Source organism: Symsagittifera roscoffensis, chromosome 8, assembly GCF_963678635.1.
Source record: "Symsagittifera roscoffensis chromosome 8, txSymRosc1.1, whole genome shotgun sequence".
Lineage (NCBI taxonomy): Eukaryota > Metazoa > Xenacoelomorpha > Acoela > Convolutidae > Symsagittifera > Symsagittifera roscoffensis.
The window spans coordinates 19,904,258-19,916,673 of record NC_087069.1 but is presented as its reverse complement, the minus strand read 5'-3'; the positions used below and the strand labels follow the sequence as shown (position 1 = coordinate 19,916,673).

General features: G+C 37.6%; 1 protein-coding gene across 3 annotated transcripts in view; it reads left to right on the top strand.

Annotated features, from left to right (window-relative positions):
- Positions 1-12,090, top strand: part of LOC134853049 (calcium-dependent secretion activator 1-like) — a gene marked incomplete at its 3' end in the record, with an annotated part of 59,952 nt that extends 47,862 nt beyond the window's left edge. For all 3 annotated transcript variants that reach the window (XM_063868976.1, XM_063868977.1, XM_063868974.1), the window contains 6 exon segments: positions 38-194; positions 2,560-2,701; positions 10,768-10,892; positions 11,472-11,614; positions 11,933-11,971; positions 12,055-12,090. In XM_063868976.1, the coding sequence (XP_063725046.1) occupies positions 38-194; positions 2,560-2,701; positions 10,768-10,892; positions 11,472-11,614; positions 11,933-11,971; positions 12,055-12,090 (642 nt within the window).
- Positions 12,091-12,416: the final 326 nt, after the last annotated feature.

Sequence of the window (12,416 nt, the reverse complement as noted above, 5' to 3'; positions counted from 1 at the left end):
GCAAAACATAATTATATGTGTTCTGTTGTGTTGGCAGAGTTTCAAGTCGTTCCCTGGCCAGCTGAATCTCTATCTGGAGACAGTGGTGTGTATGTTCTACAGCAGATTCAACTCCTTCATGCAGACCATGCCACTCGACTGCTGGCATCTATTCTCAGTCTACCAACAGATCAACACTTTCTTCATGCAAAGTCGTCAGTTGCAATTTCGAAATAAAATACACTCATGGGACATTAAAGTTGCAAATTTTTGTTTTCATTGAGCAAATCAATGAAATTTTTCTTCACGTTTTTGCCGTTTTTACTGCAATCATTAAAGATAGATGAAATACTTATTGGAAAGAGCCTAGCCGGGCTAAAAAATGGGAAATCTTGCGTTGAAGGTTATCGCGAAGCCCATCTGTCCACTGCATAGGCGCACAAAAAGGTTTCTGAAGGTCACTGGAATCTTTAAACATGTTCCAAATTGTAAGTGGATTCCACTTACATAATTTCCGTGTTTTCTCCGGACAAGTATTTGTAATGTAAACTTTTGTTTTGTCGTGGAATCCGCAACGAGCGTAAAGCTGGATGTTCAAGGTTCCGCAAAATGTAAGTGGATTCCGCAAATGTAAGTAGCTTCCATAGGTTTGTTTATTATACTGAAGTTTAATAGTTCCTGCAAAAGAGTTCCATAAATTGTTCCGAATTTTACAAATTTTGTTTCAGATTCCGCAAAATCGGCTAACTTTGAAACAAAGTTAGGCAAAATTTTTAAAAATATTTCTTTGTGGAATCCAAAACAGCAGAAAAGATCAAATGAAAAAACCTCGTAATAGCGTAGTGGGTCCAGTATATCACAACTAGTTTTCGAGGTGTTATTGTTGTAGAAACATCAATTTTTGGTCCCTTCGAAGCCGTTTTAAATAGTTAATTAGCATATGTCAAATTTTGATCCCTAAATCCTAATTATTTGCAGAGAAAACGACAAAAACGCGAAAAAAAAATCAGTTTATTTAATTGTTGAAATCAAAAAGTTGCCTCTTTTATGTTCCGCGACTGTATCATTACGTGGCAGTTTGAGATTTGAAACTTTTTCCTTGTCATATCGTTCCCAAATGACTACATGGGAAGATTCTCATATCAAAAGGAATTAGAATATTGGCCTCGTGAAATACGTGCCGCTTCGGCTTTACAAAAACTAATTCATTTCAGGGCTTGAATTTACAAAACCTACATAAAAATATCAACAAAGTACTCAAATGCAAATCATAGCAACCAAAACTGATTCATAACTACACTTTTTTGGACCAAGATGAAAACAATTGAGCCAGGATGCTTGCAAACAGATTTGAACTCTCATTACTGTCTAATCATACTAATCTAATTACATACTATGCGTCAATTCTAATTGGAAAGATTTCTAAGACGGATTAATATTCGGTTTACGCGTTAATAGTAAGAAAAACATCGCGGTTGAGATGTCCTATAATGGCCAAATTAGCATTCTTTAAACCCCGATAACTTCATGAAAAAACAATTAGGTTGAAATATCTGTTAAAAATTGAGCTCAGGTCTACAATCTTTTTGCATTATATAGAAAGCCTTAAGTTAAAAATTGCCGGTTGAAAGTTCGAAATTGGTCGGAAACCCCGCGGACAAATGTTTCGTCACTCTTTTCGTCCTTTCGAAAGTCGGACAAACAATGTAAAATAGTGAAAACAGGCCCTTAAATTGTCAAAAAGCCCTAGTTTCCAACAAGGATAGCTGGTTACTGTGCAAATACTGTCAATTAAAGACATAAGAAAATACAAACGAAAATTTTTCAAATTAGCTTTGATCACAGTTAGTTCGTCACAATAAAATAGAAAATTGGACAACAAGTTTGGTCAAAAATTGACAAGAAAATCAAAACAATTGCTAAACAAAATTGAAAAAAAAAACATTTAGGTTTTGAAATTTCAAAGTTTTTGGTAACCATAATTTTGCTGAAAAAATCCAAAAATACTCAGGAAAACAAGTTTTTACGTCTGAATTTAAAAATTATTAAACTAATGTATACCTGCTTGCTCGCCTTTATTTGCTCGAATTAGATAAAAAATCAAAAAAGTTTTTCTCAACACTGAGAAAATTTGTTCAAAACTTTTTAACATCGCTCGAATCACGACTCAAACGTCTTTTTTGTGATATATTTTTTGACCCATAACAAAAAGCTAAAACACACCCAAATACAAAATTCTTCCCCATTTTTCAAATGATCGGAACAAAAAATGAGCCAGTAAGTCAATAAATCATCGATCTAAAGTGGTAAAATGTATATAAAAATATATCTTAATACCAAAACGTTTACACCTGTTTTTCTCGACATGCAAGTTATTACGACTGAATAGGCTTCACTAAATTATATTTATTTTTAATCTTACTTCAACTTAATAGTAGCCCGGGTCGAGGTCGGGGGCTTATGTTTAATATTAAATTCTCATGTGCTTTTTTGTATTCTCCCGAGCCTAACTAAATTGTAAATCAGTATTTAGTTATAAGTTTCGCGGCTTTAAAAAAAGTTATTAATAACTTGTTGTAGGTCTTCTGTGTCGAGGTCGGTTCCATCGCCAATTGTGTGACCTGTTCGGCCCAGTGGTAATCAGATACATGGACACGACTGAGTCATCGATCGCACACTCATACACCAAAAACATACAGACAGAGAAATGGATTTCACAGGGGTATTTGAGTTTGGATTTCGGTTTAGACAAATCTATTTATATTTATTCAAATATATTTATACTCGGATACATATATTCATATATCAGTTAAATTACAAACTCTACACCAGGGATGATATACGGTCTCTTCGTTTATACAAACACGCTTTTAGTAGCATCCCTTCTAAATAGATTTCAGACCAGAAAGATTTCAGGTGGGGATGGGGGGGTTTAATTTGCTAGATTAGGGGCTAATAATGGAAAAGATCTATTTTTCGATGGGCTCAAACCGTTTCAGCCTTTCGGATTAGCCATAATAAGACAACAGATAAGAACAGATCCCAGAAAAAATCACAACAACAGACAACTTGCAATATTTAAGGAAAACGACAAGTCGCAACAATAAATAAGTATTTGAATATATATATATATATATGGATCCAGGGGCGATTTAGGGGGGGACGCTTCCCTTTCAGGGATTGGACCCCTCACCAACCAAAGGGCCCCCCTTGGGTATTATTTTATGACATCAATTTTCGGCCGAGCAACCCTAAAATTTTTCTAAAGGCGCCTTCGCCAATAAATACTTATGTTAAAGGGCAGCGCGCGCCAAAAAAACGCGATTTTTTATCGGTCAAAAATTTCCAAAAAGTGCCAAAAACGGCATTTTGACCTGTTTTTTTTTCAAAAAATTGCCTGCGGTGCAAATTTATTTGCCTAAATAGGGTCTTAATAGTGTTCTGGGAGCTCAGAAAATCAATTTGGTCGACCTAAAAACTAGGTCGACTAAAATTTTGGCAAGGAAAGATTTCTAGAATTTTAGAATTGCATGGGGCGAATTTAGGGCCCACTCTCTCCTCAGGAAATTGACCCCTTACCGCCTAATAAGTACTCCTTAGTACAGTTTAATGACATCTAACTTGCGTCAATTAATTCTTAAATATCTCCAATTAACAGAATTCTAGAGTAAATCAATATTTTATTTGGCACCAGTTCAAATATTATTTCAATTCGATTTACTTTGTGGCAAAGAATCTTTGTGTTCTCAATGTTTTAGGCTAATTGAGTGTACTCTCCCTTTTAGGTTGTGGTACCGTGTAGTACTGTTGCCAGAGTAACCTTGGATAAAGTGTTATTAATATTCTGTTATGAACTGTTAGTATTATCAAGGCCATCCATGCAGGCCAAACGTAACAGTCATTTGGACGGTTGCGATCGTAGAAGACACATGAACGTGATCTCTAACAAAACTAAGCAAATCTGAAAGACAGAATTAAATGTTTTCAATTATTCTCTTTTGCTCTTACCTACTCGTAGCATAGAAATATCACATGGCGCAGCCAGCAGGATTTCTGTCCCAGGACAATAGAACAGATATGGGAATCCCTGTATTTTGGACGACCGCGAATTCCGACCCTCCTTAGAATTTCAAGATCTGGCTAGACCAATTTTTTTTGGCAGTTACAGTAAAGGAGAGCGTGAATCCGGAACTATTGTTAGAAGAACCGAAAGAAGTGTTATTGGAACCGTTACCAAGACCAGAGATTCCACGAGAACATGAAAACGCTCAGGCGATTACAGAATGGGAAGCTCGAGACCAACTAGCCCGGGATAAGATTCTTCTGGAAAATGAAGAAAGAAAAACTAGAGGACCAAAGGTTGGACACAACGTATATTACAACGAGGTAGAGAAAAGAGTAGCCTCTAGATTATTCCTGGCGTTGGGGACAGAAGGAAAGAAGAAATTTGTACAAAAGAACCCGCATGTAGAAGTTTCAAAATTAGAATTCAAGCAGATGGTAGCGTTGGCCAAGACTTCATTTGATAAATCACAGAGTGTTGTGTATGAACGCTACAAGTTATTTCAAGCAGCCAGAGCAGAATTAGGGACACTAGAAGACGAACTAGTGCGTGACCTGTTCATATCGAAAATGAAAAATGTGGTATTACAAGATACACTAACGTTTGAAACATTTTCATCAGAGGAGGTATTGAAAAGGGCGTTGAAGTTTGAACAAAGTAAACAGACAACTCAGGCATTTCAGAAAACTAATGCAGCGACTGCAAGTACAGCTCAGGTAAATGGAACAATGAAGATAAAACAAGAACCAATTATGAGTATTGGAAATAAAAATGCTTACGGTAGGAGACAAACGAACAACATGTACAAGAAAAAATCATCAGACAGAAAAGAGGGGAAACATTTTACAGACACGAAAACGTGTACTCGATGTGGTCGACTGTTTGGGGAAGGACATTTGAAGAAATAACCGGCCATGGGCAAAACATGTAAAAATTGTTCTAAACCAAATCACTTTGCAAAATGTGTAAGTCACAGCAAGTAAATGAGATTGCGGAAAAATGATCCAGCTCAGATGAAGAGTGCAATTTAATTCAGTCATTTGACTCGTGTGAGGAGTTCGAAATTATGGCTATTGAATCAGAATTGTCTTCGATGGAAGAAATAGATGAGTATATAAAACAGCAATCAAATAGAAACCGAGATATCAAAAAGAGTAGCAAGGACATACAGAAGGTTGATATTCGCAGAAATACCCGATCAAAACAAATAAGTTCATTAAAAGCTTTGGTGAGAATAGATCATCAAATTATAAACATGACTATTGATACGGGCAGTCCTGTATCATTTTTGAATTGGGCGACTTCAAAGCAAATTCTGGAGTCTTCAAAAAACACGAGGTTCATTCCACGGGAAAATCTCAACTTGACTACAAAATTTGTAGACTATAACAAACAACCGATTAATATATTGGGTACAATCACCACGACCATCCGTTCAGCAGGGTGGGAGGTGGTGGGAGGATCGTTGTTAATCACAGAACGACGCACGCAATGTATTTTGGGGCTGGACTTACAGAGCAAAGTAGGGATACACACAACACAGAAGTTGGCACCGAAAGAAAAGACGAGATTTGACGTGATACTGTGCGAACAGTCAGAAGGTTGGAAAAACAAATTCTATAGTAAATTTAAAAACCTTTTTGGTCTTCAAGGGTGTTCGAAAAATCACGTTGTCAGCTCAAAGTTCAAATACCCACTTCGTCCATTACAAGAAAAAGAGAGACGCATCCCAATACACATACAAGGGAACGTGTATGAGGAAATGGAAAAACTGTTAAAAGAGGGGCATATAAAACGTCTAGACAAATGTACTAGTGATTGTTTTATAGCACCTATTGTAATAACAGTAAAAAAAGATGACTCCATAAAATTGGCATTAGATGCCAAACCCGTAAATAGACAGTTGTTCAAAAATAAATATCCAAATGCCGAATGTGGATGAGTTATTGGATGGGGTCAGCCAAATAATTACAGCAAATGAAAACGGTACACTGTATTTCTCAGTATTAGATTTGAAGTATGCCTACAGTCAACTTAAGCTGACTGCAGAGACAGCTAAACAGTGCAGTTTTAACATCATAGGTGGGCAAGCTACTGGAACATACAGATTTTTGACCGGATTTTACGGTCTGGCAGATATGCCAGCGGAGTTTCAAAAAGCTATGGACAGAACATTGAACCATGCGGAAAATACATTCTAGATACTCATTGTGTCTAAGGGAAGTGAACAAGAACATGAAAAATTGATCATGAATGTGCTGGAAAAGTTAGAAAAAGAAAACTTAGCACTAAAACTTTCGAAATGTGAATTCAACAGGAGGTGAATTGGTTGGGACATAAATTATCGTTGGAGGGTATTTCTCCAAAGATAACAAAAACGGAAGCGATTTTGAAGCTTAGTCCGCCAACTTCACTGAAACAACTCAGATCATTTCTGGGTAGTATAAATCATCTGGCCAAATTCATTCCAAACGCAGCTACGTTAACTGAAAAGTTGAGACCTCTGCTGCGAGAAGAAAATGAAAAAAAAAAACTCAAAAGTGTGAAAATTCAAGTAAAAAAAATTCGAATGGAAAGAAGAACATTCGGAGATATTCGAATTGATAAAAGCAGCGGTTGCGAATATAACAAAAATTCATTATTACGACCCTAAGTTACTTACTAGGTTAAAATGTGACGCCAGCCATAGTGGGCTGGGGGCATCGTTGGAACAACAAAACGGGGAGGGGGAGTGGATACCGATTGCATTCGCCTCCAGATATTTGAACACACAAGAAAAAAAATACTACACAAATGAACTAGAACTGCTAGCAGTAGTATGATCTGTTGACCGATTTAAACATTATTTGTTAGGAAAAGAATTCGTGATAGCCACGGATCATAAAGCACTGGTTTCTGCCTTGGATGAAAATAAGTCAAACAAAACCTACCAATCTAGGTTGACTAGATGGGTAGACAGATTACTACCCTATCAATTTAAGGTTATTCATTTACCAGGGAAAGATATGGGTATAGTAGATTACCTATCTAGAAACCCGAAGGGTGGACCATGGCCGGAGTCAGTATTGGATGAGAAATTTGTAGTCACATCGATTGAAAGTTTTCATAAAGCTCTTGACTGTTTAAACAGTCGACTGAGTGATCACGATAGGCTCGACCGGAACGAAAACGTTCTAGAATATTCTAGAATTGATCAAAATGTATCCAATCAGAACACGTCATCTACCCGTTGCTATGGCAACCAAAACGGTCCAAAACGGACAAAGCACGACCGGAACGAAAGAAATGAAGATTCACGTTCGTTTCAACGAGAAAAGTTTGAAAACTCAAAAATTAGAGTATCTCAAAATCGTCAACAAATACAGTCGGTCGAATCAGTTAAAAAAATCGGAAAGTTATCAAATCGTGAATCATAAAATATGCATTCAGGCGAAACAGCAAAGAAAGGAGAAAAGAAGATGATCAGAATTCAGGATCGGAATAACATAGACACATTAAGGGAGGAAATAACAGAAACGACGTTCCAAAGAACCAGAATGATACAAAGGACTCCAAACAAATCAGAATCAGAGAATTCGGACTTTGAACAAATACCACAAGCGAATTGGAACATGATGAACAGACAAATCAGAACAGACACGGGAAATAGTGGTCAGTCAACATCAACTGCTACAACCAATGTTAGTTTCATTTTGGGAACTAATAGGATCGGAAAAGAATGAGAAACCACGATCAATGATGGAATTAGAAGCCAATTCGGTGATGCAAAGCCCGAAACCACCGGGACAAACCCAATCAGGAGATGAAACTGAGATTGAACAAATCGTTGAGGTGGATTTAACGATGGACAGCATTGATCAACCGGATTACAGTTCAGGAACTGAGACTTGCATGGTCACACCGCAACAGAAAACGAGAGGTGGACATAATTCGCGGAAAAGCAATTACCAACTGTCGGAGCAGTTAAAGGAAACAAATGGGCCACTGTCACTCGAAAAATTATTCGACAAAAGTCTACTGGCGGAACTAGTATCAGAAAATACTTGGATGGATCGGCTCAGGCGAGTGGTGGAACGGAACGATAGACATGGATTCGAGCTAATGGGTACTCTGTGGCACCAGATGTCGGTAGTAGATGACTGCCTACTGGTGGACAATCAGTTAGCCGTACCAGAGAAGCTGAGACAAGCGGTGCTCCGACGACTTCATCAAGGACATCCTGGCCAAGAAGCAATGTTGGAGGTTTCCAATTACTTATGTTGGCCGCACATGCACAAATACATAGTCAATATGGCCGAAGAGTGTAGAAGTTGCACTCTTTATGGTAAGAATGCTAAATATATAATCCCAAAAAATTCGGCCAAACCACTTCCACTGTTGACACAGCCTGGTCAAGAATTACAATTAGACTATGCGGGTCCACTTGAAGACCATAAGGGAAAGAAGATATATTTGTTAGTTGCTATTGATAGATACTCAAAATTTCAGTCAAAGTTACGAAATCTACAGGGGGAAAATCAACAATAAAATTTCTACGTACCTACATTGACACACATGGTATACCAGAATTGATTAAAACGGATCAGTTTTCCGGGTTTAAAGGAAAAACAATGAAAAAATTTTGCACTGAAAATAATATTATTCAAAAATTCGGTCCAGTCGGTGATCATCGAGGATGTGGACTAGTCGAACGGACAATACAAACTATTAAACGAAGATTGGGAGTAATGCTACTCGAAGAAAAAGTACAATCTATTAACTTGTGCTTGAGCACAATAATTAGGGACCTAAGATGGAATAAACAGAAAACAATAAAGTTGACCCCGTTTGAAGCGCACTTCGGTCGATTACCAAAAACTGAGTTTAAAATTGTAAGGGATAAATTTCTGAAGGAATCTGATCGTTTAGATAAAGAACATTTGGAGAGATCGGCGTTAACAGCATCGCAGCTGAAGAGACGCATCGATCAATCCAGGGACAATGTAAAAATTATACGAAAAGGACAGAATAGCCGGGACGTCAGCCCACTATTTCTACGCAACACTGCGGCGGCCAAAGAAAGAGCTAGGGCAAAGGAACTAAAGCAGCTACTAGAGGCCAATGCGAGATGGAATGTCACTAGACGGGATATCTCAGATAGCGAACTACGAAGAATTGTAGATGAAACGAGCACGATAAACCCCGAACTGCGAAAGGAATTCCTATACTCATGGCAAAAAGGATTTATCGAAGACAAGCAGACTACATCGGATGATAGCTGGCCAGGAAGCTTCTTCCGAAAACATGAGCAAAGAAAGAGTGGAAAGGCCCTAACAATACCGCTGAAAGGCAAAACAGTGGCAAAGACACCGTCAACAATCAAAACGGCTGCTGGTGCAGTATATCGAAAGAGCGATATAGCGAGATCAAAACTGCATACACAGCCCAAAGCACAAAGCTCGGAGAAAAAGAGGAGCCCAACGGGGGAAGAACCTAGGAGCAAACAACAGAAGACAGTATCACATCATGAAGAAGTAGACAGTGAGTCGGCTGAAGAACATGATGCGAAAGACCACGGGCCAACCGATCAAGAATTAGAAGACAATCGACTAATGGATAAGTTTCAAAACTCGCCAAACGTTGTTACGTCGAAAGAAACAAAGACAAGCGGGGCATAAATCTAGGAGGAAAAAGGGTGAAGCCAAATAGGGCAGGACCACTAGTCCAGAGTGCAAGATCTGGAAAAACCAAGACGCAAGAGCCACGTACAACGAAGACTGTTAAAACAGCAAAAGAATCTAAGAAGCGGGATACGAGTAATGAAGCCGTCTACATAGAGTCGTCTGCACCGAAAGAAGCTCCAGTGAGTAAAAGGATCACACGGCAAACTAGTGAGAAGGAAATTCTGGACACACTCCAGAATAACAATATGACAACAAAAGAATGGGAAGAAATCACAAACCAGGTTTTGACCCGACGGGTACAAAACGAAGCAGAAAAACTACTGACTCAACAAGCGGAACCAGTTGACAAAAGCCCGGCAGTATTTGCGGACGAGTCGGACAAAGAAGAGGATACAACGACAGTCAGACGAAGCAGTCGACAAACAAAGAACCAGGGACCAAAGAGATACGGCAGCCCCGTATCACACTCTGTAAAGTTGATCAGTTGTGAGGACGATGTAACAGAGCTAAATCTGGCAGCACTTGAGGCCTACAGGATGAGACTGGCAAAGTTAAACATCAATAACAAAGAGACAACATTGGAGAACAACACGTTTGACTTACTAGAGAGACATTTGTTCAAAAGGAAATTCGGAGCTACATCGTTGGATGAGTCGGGATCGTGGAACGCTGCAAGAAACAAAGCGGAAGTGATGAAGAAAACAAACAAGGAAAACTGAGCTAAAATGAAAACAATTTAGTAAACTGAGACTTATATACTATTTATAAAATTTTATAAGGTCTTATATAAAATTTTGTGGTCCTCAGGGGAATGTGGTACCGTGTAGTACTGTTGCCACAGTAACCTTGGATAAAGTGTTATTAATATTCTGTTATGTATTGTTAGTATTATTCAAGGCCATCCATGCAGGCCAAACGTAACAGTCATTTGGACGGTTGCGATCGTAGAAGACACATGAACGTGATCTCTAACAAAACTAAGCAAATCTAAAAGACAGAATTAAATGTTTTCAATTATTCTCTTTTGCTCTTACCTACTCGTAGCATAGAAATATCACATAGGTCTAGCACCCACTCGAGTGAAGACGTGTTCTGGAAGGTGCGAGCACTGAAGAACTTCATCGATGATCTCAAGTGGCCGAATGAGGAGTTCAGCCAACATCTCTCCTTCCGAATGATGTTCCTAGGTAGTGCCATATTACAACGCAGGATGTAGGATTTTTGCTAGTAGGTGTTTTTATTTACTAGAAAAAAAAATTGTTGACACCGATAATTTCGTCGACCTTGATTGGACACTTTAGGACGGTTATGATGTAATAAATCATTTTTATGTAGCACCACATCTCCATCTCAAAATAAGCATACACGGGTGCTGTATTATATACCAACTATAATCTTTTTGATGAGTCCTAACAGCCGATGCTAACTTTGAATGCATGAATGAAAACCCCAAGTTTCTACAAAAAATGTCATTCGAAATTTCTTTGGTGTTTCCGGAATTTTTTTGAGCCATCTTATTGGAAGTTTTAGTCAAACTCTTTTCAGCAAAAAGGAAAGCAACTATGAATCACAAATCCCATCGACGAATTTTAAAGAGCCTATTTTTGTAGTGGTGATGTTTGTTTTACTAATTTGGCACAACTATTGGGTGCTTTTGGAGCAAAGTTTGATTTAACAAATCGTTAATCAAATACGTCATTTTGTTCAATTTTGTTTGATTACAAAACAAAATTTTGGCTTCGTAACATGGTTTTTTTATATTTCAGCGAGTAACGTAATTGACGCGGTTGTGAAGGATGCAGCTAAGGCGTTTCATCAGAAGTTGAATGCCATCCCGAAAACCAGAGCAGCCCTGCTGACTCCAGACTTGTGTGTCACTATCAATGTTTTGACCAGATCAGATGACATTGTTAGTTCAGTTTTTTAGGAAAACAAACAATTGAATTTATTCGTTTTGCCAAACTTTGTCATAACATAGCAAGCATTTCAGCAAAGTTTAGAAGTATCTGTTGATGATTATAGAAATATAGAAAATGAATATAGAAATTTCTTTGTTTTCACAGAAACTTCCGCTCTGGTAAAAAAAAATCAGGTAAAGATCTGAAGAAATATTTTTGGAGCGTATTTGGAGATACCGTTTTTGATTTCGAAAAATGGACTTTTATTTTATTTCAACTCAAAAATTGTGATCAATTTCAAATTTCATAATAAATGAACTGTTTTTCAGATAACCAGTCTACGACTTCAGAAATTTCTGGCAAAAACAGTTAGTTGAATAATTTTCTTAATTCAATTTCAAGAAAAATCTTCAGCTGGTTTTGTGAATTAATTAATCTGATCTTTTTACAGATGAAATCGCAACCTGTTGACACAAACAAAAACTGGGTATGTTTACTTAAAGTCGTTTATCATTAGGTCGTTAAAAGAAAGTCTTACAGAGGAAAAAAATATCACCACAAAAAATATTTGATAAATACGGGGAACTTGGTCGATAATTTTTGAAGCTGAATCAGGATATATAATAAATCATTCCGTCCCCCAACATGGTACATGGAAACGAATTTTTTACTTAATTCGCTTCTTTAAGTTTCTAATTAGTAAAAGCAAATTCAGTGTACCCTTTGAACTTTTTTTCGTAATTTGCCAATTTTTTTTTCGAATTACTTAAACACTTCCCGGGTTGACAAAAATGATTATCATACATTTTTCAT